The sequence below is a fragment of the Cucurbita moschata genome, unplaced genomic scaffold (genome assembly GCF_002738365.1).
Source record: "Cucurbita moschata cultivar Rifu unplaced genomic scaffold, Cmos_1.0 Cmo_Scf00023, whole genome shotgun sequence".
Taxonomy (NCBI): domain Eukaryota; kingdom Viridiplantae; phylum Streptophyta; class Magnoliopsida; order Cucurbitales; family Cucurbitaceae; genus Cucurbita; species Cucurbita moschata.
The window spans coordinates 1987670-2001282 of NW_019268539.1; the positions used below are offsets into that span (position 1 = coordinate 1987670).

Below are 13613 nucleotides of genomic sequence, written 5' to 3' on the forward strand. Positions count from 1 at the left end.
GAAAATTCAAAGCTTATCAACTCGAGCACATTTTTTAATTAACTTTAGTAGTATCTTTAAACAAAACAACTTTTGTTACCTCTTGTAATGCCAGAATAAAGATTAAATTTTCTTTCTTAAAAAACATCTAAAAAAAAAAGATTATTGTACATATAAACATAACTCAACAGTATATCAGTCGGAAAAACATTATTGTACATATAAACATAACTCAACAATATATCAGTTGGTAAAACATTATTGTACGTATAAACATAACTCAACAGTATATCAGTCGAAAAAAACATTATTGTACATATAAACATAACTCAACAGTATATCAGTCTCCGACGTTCACCCCACGGGTTATTATTAATCCACACTCAAAAGCATCATTAGTATAAGTGCCCAAATTAGGACAAGAATTTGGTATTAATTAAATGAGTATGATTACAAAAGTCCTATTATCATCACGAGCCTTCATATTCTCTCTCTTTCTTATTTTTCTTTTTGTAAAAAAAAAAAAATAAATAAATAAAAGGGAAATAAAGTAATATAATTCAACATTTAATTAATTTGGCCTAACAAAAACAACAACAGGGGAATATGTATAAAAGATTTAATGAAAAACTTGAGATGCATAGTACTCACTCTCATTGAACACAGGTCTTAAATCTTCTTTGCTCAGGAACTCCAATGGGAAGGAAACAAGATGCCCTTTCACTGAACTTAATCTCTCCATTGGATCAATCTTTTCAATTTCTCCATTCTTGTAAACCTCGAGCTTCTCTGGTGCAATCCCTAAGTCTATTGTTGTGTGCCCGAGTTTCTCCTTCCACATCGCCACGCTCTGTCTCAATCCAGCTCTGTATTTAAATGCGTGTAAGAGTTCGTTATAAGACCGGGGTTCGACTGACTCTGTGTGAATAGCATAAATCATACCTGGAGTTTATGAGGTCACTCGGTAGGCAAGAAAAAACGTCTTGGTATATTGCTGTGTTTGTCTGTTTGAAAGATCGTCGGTTTATTGTTAGAGCTCAAATGAGATTCAATGCAACGTTAGAAACGAAACAGAAGTCGAATGCTATTAATGGGGATGGGGCATGTCGACACTTCCATATACCAACCATTGAGACCAAATATGTCACTTTAAAATCTAAAAACCAAATAGAAACTGTGACGAGTAAATACTGTCATCTTTGAGTTTTTCCTTATTTGCTGGGGAGAGGTTTCCACACCCTTATAAAGGTTGTTTCGTTCTCTCCTTCACAATCGATGTGGGATCTCACAATCAACCCCCTTCGAGGCCTAGCATCCTTGCTGGCACATCGCCTCGTGTCCACCCCTCTTGGGGGCTCAATCTCCTCGCTGGCACACCACCCGATGTCTGGCTCTATACCATTTGTAACGGTCCAAGCCCACCACTAGCAAATATTGTCATTTTGATCTTTCCTTTTGGGGGTTTCCCTCAAGGTTTTAAAACGCATCTGCTAAGGAGAGGTTTACACATCCTTATAAAGGGTGTTTCGTTCTCCTCCCCAACCGACGTGGAATCTCATCGAAACTAAATTCAAATCTTAGGGATCAAAATGTATTTTACTCGAGGCTTTCTCACCTTAGCAGTTGCCATCCAAGTATCCTTGTAAGTTGAATCAGCAACTGGATCAACTATTTGATCGATCTGGGGAAGAAAAATTTACATCATAATCAGCCACTTCAGACTCGAATCGTTTAAACGTTTAAATTATCGCATCAAAGAACGTGGTGTAAAAAATCTTTGAACTCCGAGCGAGAAAAAAACCAGCAATTGTTTAAACAATGAAAACACAGCTTCCTAATCCTAAGAGCTGATTGCTTCATTTGCCACCAACTAACCTGTCCAGGACGAAGACCAAGATGTTCAGACCAAAGAGAAAGGCGGAGACTCCAGCAAAACTTTCCTGCTTTCCATGGTTGTTCTCCCATATATGAATTGATGAGTTCGTTATCTTCAATAACAATAGCAATCTAAAAAGCAGGACGTATATTATTATTAGTTTTATAACATTCTTCACAATTAGCAATACGCAAAGCAAAAAGCTTCACGGTTGTTTATTTTGTTAAATTTTCAGGTAATGGTGAATTAATGGGGGGAAAAAAAAAGAACTTGAAAGGGTAAGTGGTACCTCAGAATCCCTAGAACCGAGTAAACTCCTGTCGTTGATATTAGCCGATCCAATCAAAGCGATACAATCATCGATAATCATAATTTTACTATGCACGTACACCTAAAGTAACAACATATAAAGATATTAGCGTGTCACAAAAAGCTATGTGTATCACTCGCACGTACGCCTATTTGGAATGACTTTCTAAATGCTTATAAACACTTAACAAAGACTTTTTATGCACTTTGAAACTCATTCAAAACGGGCCTTATGTGTTCCATCCAGACCAACTCCATAAAAGAAATATATATATATACACACATATATATATATACCTGGCTTGTAGCTACAGGACCACCATCAAAGAGTTTACCATAAGATCTGAGGCCATAAAATGATATATACTCCTGTACTTTTGAGCCAAGAAGATCATAAAGATTATGCATCATGGAATTTGGTCCTCGGCATATAGTTCGATACTGCCAATGCATTATAGCTCTAACCGATGCTGCACCGCTGTCATCCAGACCTCCCTGTCAAACTCAAGATTCAGAATAGAGCCGAAAAAGCGAGAGAGATATGTATATACAAACACACACTCAAATAATATGCCAGCAAAGGACAAGAGTGGCGAATTTCCAAGAAATAGAACCTGAAATCCAGGTAAGAGTGGTATGACAACAATAACCCGAAACGTCTTCTTTTCACGGTGGGCTCTCATTATCCGACGGTAGAGTGCTTCTAACACACGGTTCCGTATTGATTCATCTCCTGCGAGGCCTGATATAAAAAACTGATTCTGTGGGAAAAAAAAGCATCAAGTATCAATACCATCGATTAGGTGAAGATTACACAGTTATTCAATTCAACGGCAATATTCTTCTACATCATTGTTGGGATTATAATGGATCTGACTATAAGGAATCAAATATCAACACATTCAGTAAAAAAATTGAAGAAGAAGAAGAAAACGAAGGGAAAATAATAGAAAATAAAATCATGTACCTCAATATAGATAAAATGTTCTGCTTTCTCAATAAGAGAGCAATATGCAATGTGAATGCTGTCTTCAGTTCGGCTTGTCCCAGCAGACCACTGACTGACACTTCTTATGACCTGAAAGGAGCGGCCATTAGCAAGAGAACAATCTAATTATACCATAATAACAGACAAATCGACACCGATTAACTTATATATCACACAATATGGCTTTAAGGAAAGTCCTACTAGGTGTCCAGGGCATCAATAATTTGCTGGTTCAGCAAATTAATGATGCTTCACTTATAATATTCTTTTTTTTTTAGTTCAACACGGAGGGGTGAGGTTTCGAACTACAGACCTCTTGGTCGAGAATATTCTCTTTTTTAGTTCAACACGGAGGGGTGAGGTTTCGAACTACAGACCTCTTGGTCGAGAATATTCTCTTTTTTAGTTCAACACGTAAGGTGAATTGAATTTTTTTTTAATATAAATAAGATCTAGATTAGCAAACAGGGAGTTCGGATAATCGCAATTGCAATACGAGCCAAGCTACGATCATAAATATAAGAAAAGCAAAAGAAGTAAAATGCATTTGAAACGGCAAAAACACCAGTACTCTGAAGAAAGCCAGAAACCAAGACAATTATGCAACTTTTTTTATTCACAGCTACAAAAATTTCAATATCTTCTTCATGAAACTCACCTGGCAACGACATGAAGCGCATGGACCAACTTGTCCAGATTCATCTGTGAAGCCACCATGATGTTCCCTATCTTGTTTTTCCCACCACTCAAACTCCGAGCTTTTGACATGATGATGTGTTTTCCCATCTCCAGACGACTTTCCATGGGAATCCAAATGGTCAAGATCATCAACAAAGCCTTTCAGAGGCATATCTGATCCTATGGGTTCAACTTTGATCTTCCTGAAAGAGAAAGGAAGACTGCTGCTGATCTTACTTGGCTGATCAAGGGGACTGCCAACGGGCACCAGTCCGTTTAATTTTGGACCTTCATTTTCAGCATCGGGTCCATCCGCCTCTTGAGGCAAAAGCAATGGAATATCCTGGAAAGATGATCCTCGAGAAAATGAATCCTGAATTGTTGTTCCTCTAGAATTGTCAAAACTCTTCTTTTCAACCTCCAACTCTCGGCTATTCCACAAGTAATGAGGAATGACCATATGATGCTGAGGCATAAGTAACGGAATTGCCTGCTCGTTTGGGGCTTTATTTCTCTGCAGGAATTCATATACTTCAATTAGGTGTGAAGTGTTAAAATTTTCAACGCTTCGGTTGTATGTTCTTCGCATGCATCATACTGTTTTTCCCTATCTGGAAAAGAGTATCAATGGCACTGACCTTAGCATAATTCCAGCGTTGGACAAAATGCCTGGCTATGTCTCGACATGGTGGCCCCCAAAGTGCACAGTGGACATCATGCCATGGCATCCGGGGATATTTCCTGCGATCCAACTCATCTCTCATGGTATCTTCCCATGAATTTGGCTCAGATTCCCTGAATCAATCATACATGAAATTAGCAAAATTACACATAAATCATTACTCGGAATCAAAACAACAGAATTCTAATAGAACATCACAAAAAATCTTAGAAAATCATCTCTATTTTACATCTTTGCAGTTTCATAGAACCACCAGACAAATAACCCCCCACCTCCCAGACACCGAAAAAGGAAAAAAAAGACCAAAAGACACGATAAATGTTCATATTTTGTTTTAATGCTATGTGAGGTGCGCCATCTAAACGCTAACGTCGCAATTAATCTGCATAAAAAGTACCATAACGAGGAACCATCCAATTTGTAACAACCAATTACCCAAGAAATTTACAGGACAGATGTTCCAGCAGAAGAGAACAGTAGAACTTACCTTGGATTATAATAGTCCTTCCCAGGCCATATCGAAGGAGGACAATCACCAACTTTATGTTCGGGTGTATCGTAACGACCAAAGCATAAATCCAGTCCTCCAATAAAGCAAATATGATAATCAACAATGACAAGTTTTTCATGGTGGGACCTATATTAACCACTCAGTAATATTAGATGCTAAAGAAATCCCGACATATTTGATATTAAACCGCATAGATTATGTCCTCAAAAAGAAGACACTGAACACATACCATAAGTACACGCCACTAGAGAAGTGGTCAGGGTAACGTAATACTCTCACATTCTCATGGATGCCGAGAAGTTTTCTCTTGCTATAAACACTGTTAATTTTTAAAGCAAGGGCAACCTCTTTGTAGAGAAGAATGTATATCTGTATACAAATTACAGAAATTCCTGTCATCAGAGATCAGATAACGACAGAGGAATAAGGGAGAGAATGTAACATGTTAATAACGCATTCATATAATGCAAAAGGTTCGTACGTTTTGTAACATTGAGAGAGAGAACAGTTATTTAAAAATTTATCTATTCCATGCCTAGTACCGCCTAGATCAATGGACAGCTATTCTATTAGAAATTTAGAATGTATTAGGTAAGTTTGTTTTCCTTAGTGGGATTAGGAGATTCGTCTGGCCAGAAGGTATCATTGTCTCCGTGGGATTTCTTGAAGAACTTGAGTAACGTTAAAGAAGGAGGCCATCCATTCAATGGATTTCCAAGACAAGGATTGGGAGTAGGATGAATTCCTTCCTCGATCAGTCATCTTTGCATGACTGCCTCTGGAGAGTTCATCAAAAGTAATGGAGAAAATTTTACAATTAATTAAGAACGAGACAGGTGGAGTGTTTCTATGGTGTATGGTGCGCAGTAGACGATATCGGAGGTGAGAAAGGCAGTTATGGATGAGGATGGAAAAAGGAAGGAGGGTGGAGAGAGGAGAGTGTTTAGTCAGCCATATAATTAAGAAGAAATTCAAGTTTACATATAGCTAATAAGATATCTATGAGTTCATATTATAAAAACTTATGAGAATTCCAAAGGGTACCTGAACCCCTTCCTTAGCTTTCGCTTCAAGTAAATCATCGAGCCTAGACGAAGCATTTGAAACAAAAGGACGCCGCAAATACAATTCTGGGCAAAGCCACCAACCACAAATGAAAATCTGCAAAAGACAGTCTCTTATGATTGTAAAACCAATCCAGTCTCTTATGTTAAAGAGAATGATTAAAGGAGAGGAAAGGGAAAAAAGGAAGAAAGAATACCTCTGATTTTGCCCGTTCAATGGAAACGGAAATAGCTTCAAACGCTGCTAGGCCATCGATGAACCACTGAGCCTTACTACCATCTTCAGTCAAACCCCTTGGTGGTGCATAAGAACCGAAACGATGAGGATGACACCATCCCTCAGGAGGCCTCAGTCCAGCATCGTTAATTGCAGCAACCCAATCTTTAACCTTGGATCCATTCTTTGCTCTTATCCTAATATTCCTATTTCCACATGTCACCTAACATTTCCAATCCCAGATTTAAACTCTCCATAAGACAACTCTTATACCAAAAAATTCCATCACAAAAAATGTGAACCACAACTAAATGAATAATGGGAAAAGTGGAAATTATCTTCTTTGCAACTTTAGGGGGAAAATGATCAGCATCACATTTAGAACCAGAAACAAATTAACATCACCAACATTATATAAAGTTCAATGCTAAAATTTCACTACCTTAAATGAATGTCGTAACGGATTTCGCTCCTTAATTTCCTTAGCCAAAGATACTCGTCCGTCTCCATTGGCATCAGAAGTAGGTAGCACATCAAAAACTATAATATCCATTGGTTGAGTATCAAATGGATCTCCCAACAAGGCCAAGAATCCAGGTTTTAATACAGCCCACACCTAGAAGGTCCAATCAACAACATAGATTTACATATGTAAAGTTCATTTTCTAATAAGTTGTTCTAATAAACCACAACAGGATCAATATACCAAAATTATCCAGTTAAAGACAAAGGTTCATATGCCAAACAAGAAATTACTACTACATGGGAAGAGATTCAAAGTCCAATAGAATTAGCGTTTCAACGGACTATTGCCCATTTCTCAAGAAAAACCTACCAGGGGGAACCAGAAAAGTCCAATATTCTAGAAGACTGATAATAGGACATACTTAATACACACACACCAGAGGAGGAAGAGAATAAGAAGAAGAAGAAGAAGAAGAAGAAGAAGAAGAAGAAGCCAACTGCAACCAAACAAACTTGTTTGGTCACTTAAAACACCGTGGAAACCCGGACATAAAGCTAACTAAGGAAGGAAAAAGCCCTCTACCTTTTGCCAATTGTCATTACAACAACCAAACCGTAGGCATAGACAACATTTCCTAGCGTCATCTTCCTTTGCAATTTTAGGTAGATGCTTCACCATGACATAATCCTCCTTCAACTTTGGGCCATATTCTGGTGAAAATGACAACTTAGAGACCTCCAAAAACCTGCAAACCTACAATTTATGAATTTGAAAGGAATTATAATAATAAAAATAGACCATAAATGAGGAAAAGAAGGTTTACACTTGAAACATCAAACTCAAATACGGATCCTAGACACAGAGACTAGCATCATCAGGGGCTTTCTATATTAACGTACATGCATTATGACGTCTTGAATGTAAAATGTGAATCAATGGTCAAGAGTAAAAATGCATCTCATTCATAACAAAGCATTAACCAGGATCAGGTTGAACTCCTCTCATAAATGCTAAGGTGTTATTTTTATTTTTATATTTTTTCGCTTTGTCATCCTTTGAAATATATACGTGCATTAGGAAGAAGTAAAACACCCCAATGGAGATTGAAGGAATCAAAATGGAGTCAGCTTTACTGCAAGCCTTGCATTCAAGATAGAAACTACTCATTAATGAAAAAGAGCAAGCTAATTAGAAACCTAAAATTACTCATTTGGCTCAGGTAGAAGATAAATTAAATAATTTTTATTAAAAAAAGACCAACTTGGTCTATTAACTGTAATTAAAAGTTCTCAGCCACCTATCAGTTCCCTCCTTTTGACTAATATATATTAACGATAGTGATGAAAACGATTTGAAGATTTCATAAAACCATCAAGCAACTCATAATACATGGAAAATGTATGGCATCGACATGTGGTGTCAAACATCGTTGATGTTCACAGTTTCATTCCAACTCGGGAGTATAAATAGCATCAGAAGAGAAAGATAGTCACGCTAATCAAAGCTAAAAAATGATTTCTTAAATGACAAATTTATCAGATCTTTTACATATGTGAGATAGATTTTGAAGGGTGGAAATCCTAAAAAAGGACTTCTTACAAGATAATTTCCAATATAGGATAAATTCTGTATTAGACGACCAATTTGAGTAAATCATCTCTTTAAAAAATATTAGCCCTAAATTATCTCTTCATGAATCATCTCCTTGAAAAACGGTTTATCAGAGATCGATCTCTTAAAGAGAGAATTTATCCAGGTATTTCAAAAACCACCCGAATTTTCCCAATACTCCGAAAACACATTAGTTTTAAATTACTAATTTGTCTTTTAAAAAAAAAACATTTGAGACAACAAAATTCAGTGGATCAGCTAGCTAAGTCACATTCCACTTTCACAAAGCAAGAAAAGGGAAGACACAACTAAGAAGAAAAACATCAATGATAATATAAAACCCTAAAATGCAGTAAGGAACGCCTTCGAAATTTCCAGAGGTTAGCAAGAAAATTTATCATGACTACATTTACTACCTACAACTGCAATCTTAAGCATCCCATGAATTTCTTAACTATCAAATGTTGTAGTACTATGTATATAGCCACCATTTTAAACTCGTGAAACGACTTTTTCCAAAAAAAAAAAAACAAGCTTTCATTGAGAAAATACAAGAAAACTAACAAGCTTTAAAAATAAAAATAAAAAATGTATTACCACCTATACCTCTCGAGAGTTGACAATATCCATGTTACTCAAAAAGTGATTCAAATACCCTTGCATTGCATTCTTAGCCCTATCAGACATAGACTGCTGCCTCCCTAAGGCAGGATGAATGATAGGCAGGGCAGCACTGGATGGAACATCCCTATAATAAAGAAACACAACCATATGAATAACAGCATTTTCGCATAACTGAGAACGGGCTATACATAAACAAATTCTTCCAATTTGCTTTGAGCAAAGCTGAAAAATACCTATTTTTAGAACTTTCATCATGATGCAGAGGATCAGCCTCGTCATCCGGTCCATCCTCATCTTGGGGCACTGCTGTGTGATCTCCGATTCCTAGATTTTGAAGCCATTCTTTAACCTTTAATATAACGTTCCAATGAAGACTACATCAAAACCCCAAACGTTCATATTAACAATAACTGATCTAAGATTTCAAAAGCACAAAAGCATTAAATATACCCATGAATTCATACGATTAAACCAAGAACAAAAACGTGTAACAATAACAACCATACAACTATTGAGTTTTTAGAGGGGTTGAAGCACAATAGAGTTTTTGTATAGAGAGGTCCAAGGTCACTTGTTTGGTTCTCTGTCTCCCTTTGAGCCTTATTGTGTAAGGATTTTCGTAATTACCCTTTAGATCTTTCGTTGGTCCGAGCTATCTTCCATTTTCATTTGGCTCCTTTCATACGCCCCAATGTTTCTTTAGCGAAAGTATGCTTTGTTATGAGAGACAAAAAAAAAAAAAAAAACAACCATACAACTACATAGACCTTCATACACATACCTGTTCTTGCTTCTCGTGAATTTCCTCAATGAACGCCCGTTTCTTTAATGCAAAATGCAAATAAAATACATGGGAAGCTTTCTTCAACATGCGCCATTTGAACTATTACAGGAAAACAAGATAGAATTCAATCAGGAAGTGCTCAAAACTGAAATTTTTTTAAAAAAATTCATCATAAAGAGGAAAAAATCACTATACTACAGAAAAAATAACGTCATAGATAGAACAAAAAACTTAGCAACTCTTGCTTCTGCTCGAGAATTTTGGGAGAGTTAGGAAGGTAATTAGTAATCAAAAGGTGTCGAAATAAAGCTCTAAATCTAATAGACTACGCATTCTTCAACATGATGTAACTCGTCGATGATGAGATACATAATTCGACAATCGGTTTATCCGATTTCCTCTATATTATTCGCGAGCAAACAAAAGCAATTGCACAAATCTAATAGAACATTAATTCAAATTACGGAACACCTGAAGCGTGGACTAATTCAGCTGCAGAAACGAAATCTCCAAACGATGATGAAATTAGAAACAACACAAATTCAAAGAGAAACTCGCACCTGCTTGTACTGGCACTCGATTGTGTAAGAAAGAAGCATGGGACTAATATCGCCGGCATCAGGGCGAGAAACGGAAATGATTGTGGCATTCGGCAACTCATCGAAAATCCTAGTCGGCTCAGGAGCGTCGTGATGAAACGAGAAGAACGACGACATCGAAGCCGTAGGCGGCTCCGATTGCATTTGAACGTATCGAGGCCCGCCTCCATCCACCAACTGCTCCGATCCCATTCCTAATCTGTCCAACGCTACAGCAGCTTCGTTTGATCGAACACAGCCACGATTGAACACTCTTAATCCACGGAAAACAGAAACAGAGGAATCGAGAGATCGAAATTTGTTCTTGAACTGCAGGCAACAAGAAACACGTCAAAGTCTGAATTTCGCGGGTTTCTAACGTGGGTTTCTTGTCAATCCACAATGAGAAGAAGATCGGGTTTCTTCAATATTTTAATCGTTGAAAATCAAATCAATCGCCAAGTTTGATTCAGTGAAGGAATGCGATTAATAATATTGAAGGATGATCAAATTATTTTACAAACAAACGATCGGTCCAAGAGGCAATTGTTTTAGGCCTTCTAATTATAAAATACCTCACTTTATTATCTATGGGATGTATTAATAGCTCTTCCACATGTCGTTAAAAATGTGGTGAGTTAAATTTTATATAAATATTTTTATACAAATGGATCGAAATTATTTGTTGTCGGACTTGTTATCGTGCGACACTCACTCCCTAGCAACAACTGAGTTAAGCCTATATGTTCTTGTGTCGCCTACGGCCAAGTGACGTATATTCGAGCCTCTGGCCCCGGTTCAAGAAAAAAGTTTTAGAAAACTGGAGCAAAAATTGAAATTTGTGTTATATGAGAATGTAAGCAAAAGACAACAACAACGGCTTACTGCATATTACTATCGGGTAGAGAGAAGTTGACAACTAGTTAGGTTTGAAAAATCGTTCGGACCAATTCGAAATGTTGGGTTGGTGACCCGAACAACTCGAATAGAGTTCACAGGGCGGTAGAGTTGGGTTGTCGAGTTTATTTTAATTATTTTAAAAAAATTCTACTTATATATTAATAACTAAAATCTCACAGTTCAAATACCAAATATTTATAAGTCACAACATATCACTAATATTTTAAATATTTTAAAAGTAGGGTTGGATTATAACCCTATTTCAAGATGATCAGATACATTCGACCGAAAAATGTCAAACTTTCATGACTTGAATTGGACCGTCAAAATACTATATATATATATATATATATATATATGAAAACCATAATATTAATATTAATTTAGATTTGGTATTTTAAATTAGGTTATAAATTCTTAATGACAATTTTTAACGGTCATATGCAAAATTAAACATTAAAAAATTTTAACTACAAAATTAAAATATTTGTGTGTGAAAGTACAGATTTAAAATTTTCTTAAAATATAAATTGTATGTTTGAAATTTAGGCGGGAAAAAGGTGAAAAATAAAGGAAACAGATAATTTTAAAAATTAAAAGAAATAAATAGAAATTGTGATATAGAAGATTTTTTAAAAATTGTAAACTTCTTTTATGAAAAAATAAATTAATAAACAAAATTGGGCGACGTCAGTCCAAAAACCCTTTAACCCGTCACTTGTTTAGGCCTTGAGTTGTGTCATCATCGGGACTTTACTCTCGACCCAGCTTTGGCTTAGTCAATTTTAGGCACTATTCTTACCCAAAAAGCCCTTTAGCCATTGGTTTACTCAGGCCTTGAACTATGTCGTTATCGTCATCAGAACTTTGTTGTCAACCGAACTTTCGTTTAGTTAATTTTAGGCACAATTCTTATTCAAAAACTCTTTAGTCCGTAGCTTGTTTAAGCCTTGAGCAGTGTCATCGTCGTCGTCAACGTCAATCGAACTTTGATTTAGTCAATGTTAGACACAATTCTCTAATCTTACAACAATAATATATTTATTTTTCTTAAATTTTTTTAAGAGGTAATTACAGCTATAATCTCATGGACACTTATTGGACTACAAAAATCCTTCGGGTCATATTTGGGCCTTTACTTCTATTGTATTAGCCCAACTTAAAAGGCCCAATAATATCGTACTTCAGGCCCATTTAACGGCCCAGAGCGGCCCACGAGATTGGGACGGCGGATCATTACCAGTGTCGTGGAGTGACTCCGTCCGCCAGTCCGCCATCTCGTTCTCAAAGCCCTAGATCTTTCGTCTACAAAATCCCAATTATTCTTCCAATTCCAAACGCTTCCATTGCAATGGATACCTCTCTGGTCGCCGGAACGCTTTCAATGGTCGCCAACAACGGCGTCGGGTTCGCTAAATTCCTCAATCGCCTCGATATCCTATCCAATTACAGTTTCTCCGCTACCGATTCAATCACCGACCAGATCCCACCGTCTTCCGCCGCTGGAGCTCTTCAATTATCGGCCGCTCTGTTCCCCGTCGCAACCATTGCTCCGCCGCCTGTCAAATCGATTTCGTGCCGATCGTCCTCTCGGATGTTTCTCCGTAGAAAACGACGCACGAAGCGTAGATTGTACAGCGGCGATGATTCCGAGGGCGGCGAGGATAATGGATTCGACGGCGGCGATTTTGACGGACCGTACGGTGGAGATGGCGGCGGAGGCGGCGGTAGGGGTTGGAATTTCGATAGATTTGAGGGGAGTGATTGGGACGAATCATCGTCGTCTTCTACATCTTTGAATCCTGCGTATTATTTCGTTTACGAAGTGGTTTGTTGGATCGCGCTCTCGAACTGTGTGCATTTTGCGTTCAAGAAGGTTGTTAGATTTGCAGCTGAAGCAATTGGGAACTCCGAAAGGGTAAAATTGTTCCTGAGATTGATCTCTGTTTGTTGATTGCTGCAATTCTCTTCACAACGATCATGCTTGAATTGTATATTTTGTAAATATTCATATTGATTTATCTTTTTCTTACTGTTCTTCACTTCTAATTTATGGATATTCATTGAAATTACTCACGGTAGGTTGATCCACTGGCTATGAACAATTATGGTGATCATTGACTTGGAATTTATAGTAATTTTTTAAAATAGAGCTTATTCGCCAACACTTTGGATAAGCTCAAATAATGAGTTAGATTTTTCTTTTGCCTCGTTGTCTGAAGAACAGTGTCCACCACATGTCTTTAACAGATTTTTTTCAAAAATATTTCAATTTTGAAAGCTTTTCTTGAAAATATGGTTTTTTTTTTTTTTTTTTTTTTTTTTTTTTTTTTTTTTTTTTTTTTT

At 36.9% G+C, this 13613-nt stretch overlaps 2 protein-coding genes across 2 annotated transcripts; one reads left to right on the forward strand and one right to left on the reverse strand.

Moving 5' to 3' along the window:
- Window positions 1-380: 380 nt before the first annotated feature.
- Window positions 381-10915, reverse strand: LOC111460234 (phospholipase D zeta 1-like). Its single transcript, XM_023103393.1, has 20 exons — window positions 10350-10915; window positions 9787-9888; window positions 9239-9354; window positions 8988-9129; window positions 7353-7523; window positions 6747-6920; window positions 6285-6527; window positions 6068-6184; window positions 5253-5392; window positions 5000-5149; window positions 4469-4625; window positions 3811-4344; window positions 3132-3242; window positions 2779-2925; window positions 2462-2659; window positions 2145-2246; window positions 1855-1986; window positions 1595-1660; window positions 922-983; window positions 381-845 (listed from the first exon to the last, which is right to left on the reverse strand). The coding sequence occupies exons 1-20, from the start codon at window positions 10578-10580 to the stop codon at window positions 599-601; spliced, it is 3342 nt and encodes a 1113-aa protein (XP_022959161.1). The 5' UTR covers window positions 10581-10915; the 3' UTR covers window positions 381-598.
- Window positions 10916-12524: 1609 nt separating this feature from the next.
- LOC111460236 lies at window positions 12525-13339 on the forward strand. Its single transcript, XM_023103395.1, has one exon. The coding sequence runs from the start codon at window positions 12619-12621 to the stop codon at window positions 13219-13221; it is 603 nt and encodes a 200-aa protein (XP_022959163.1). The 5' UTR covers window positions 12525-12618; the 3' UTR covers window positions 13222-13339.
- The last annotated feature ends 274 nt before the right edge of the window (window positions 13340-13613 follow it).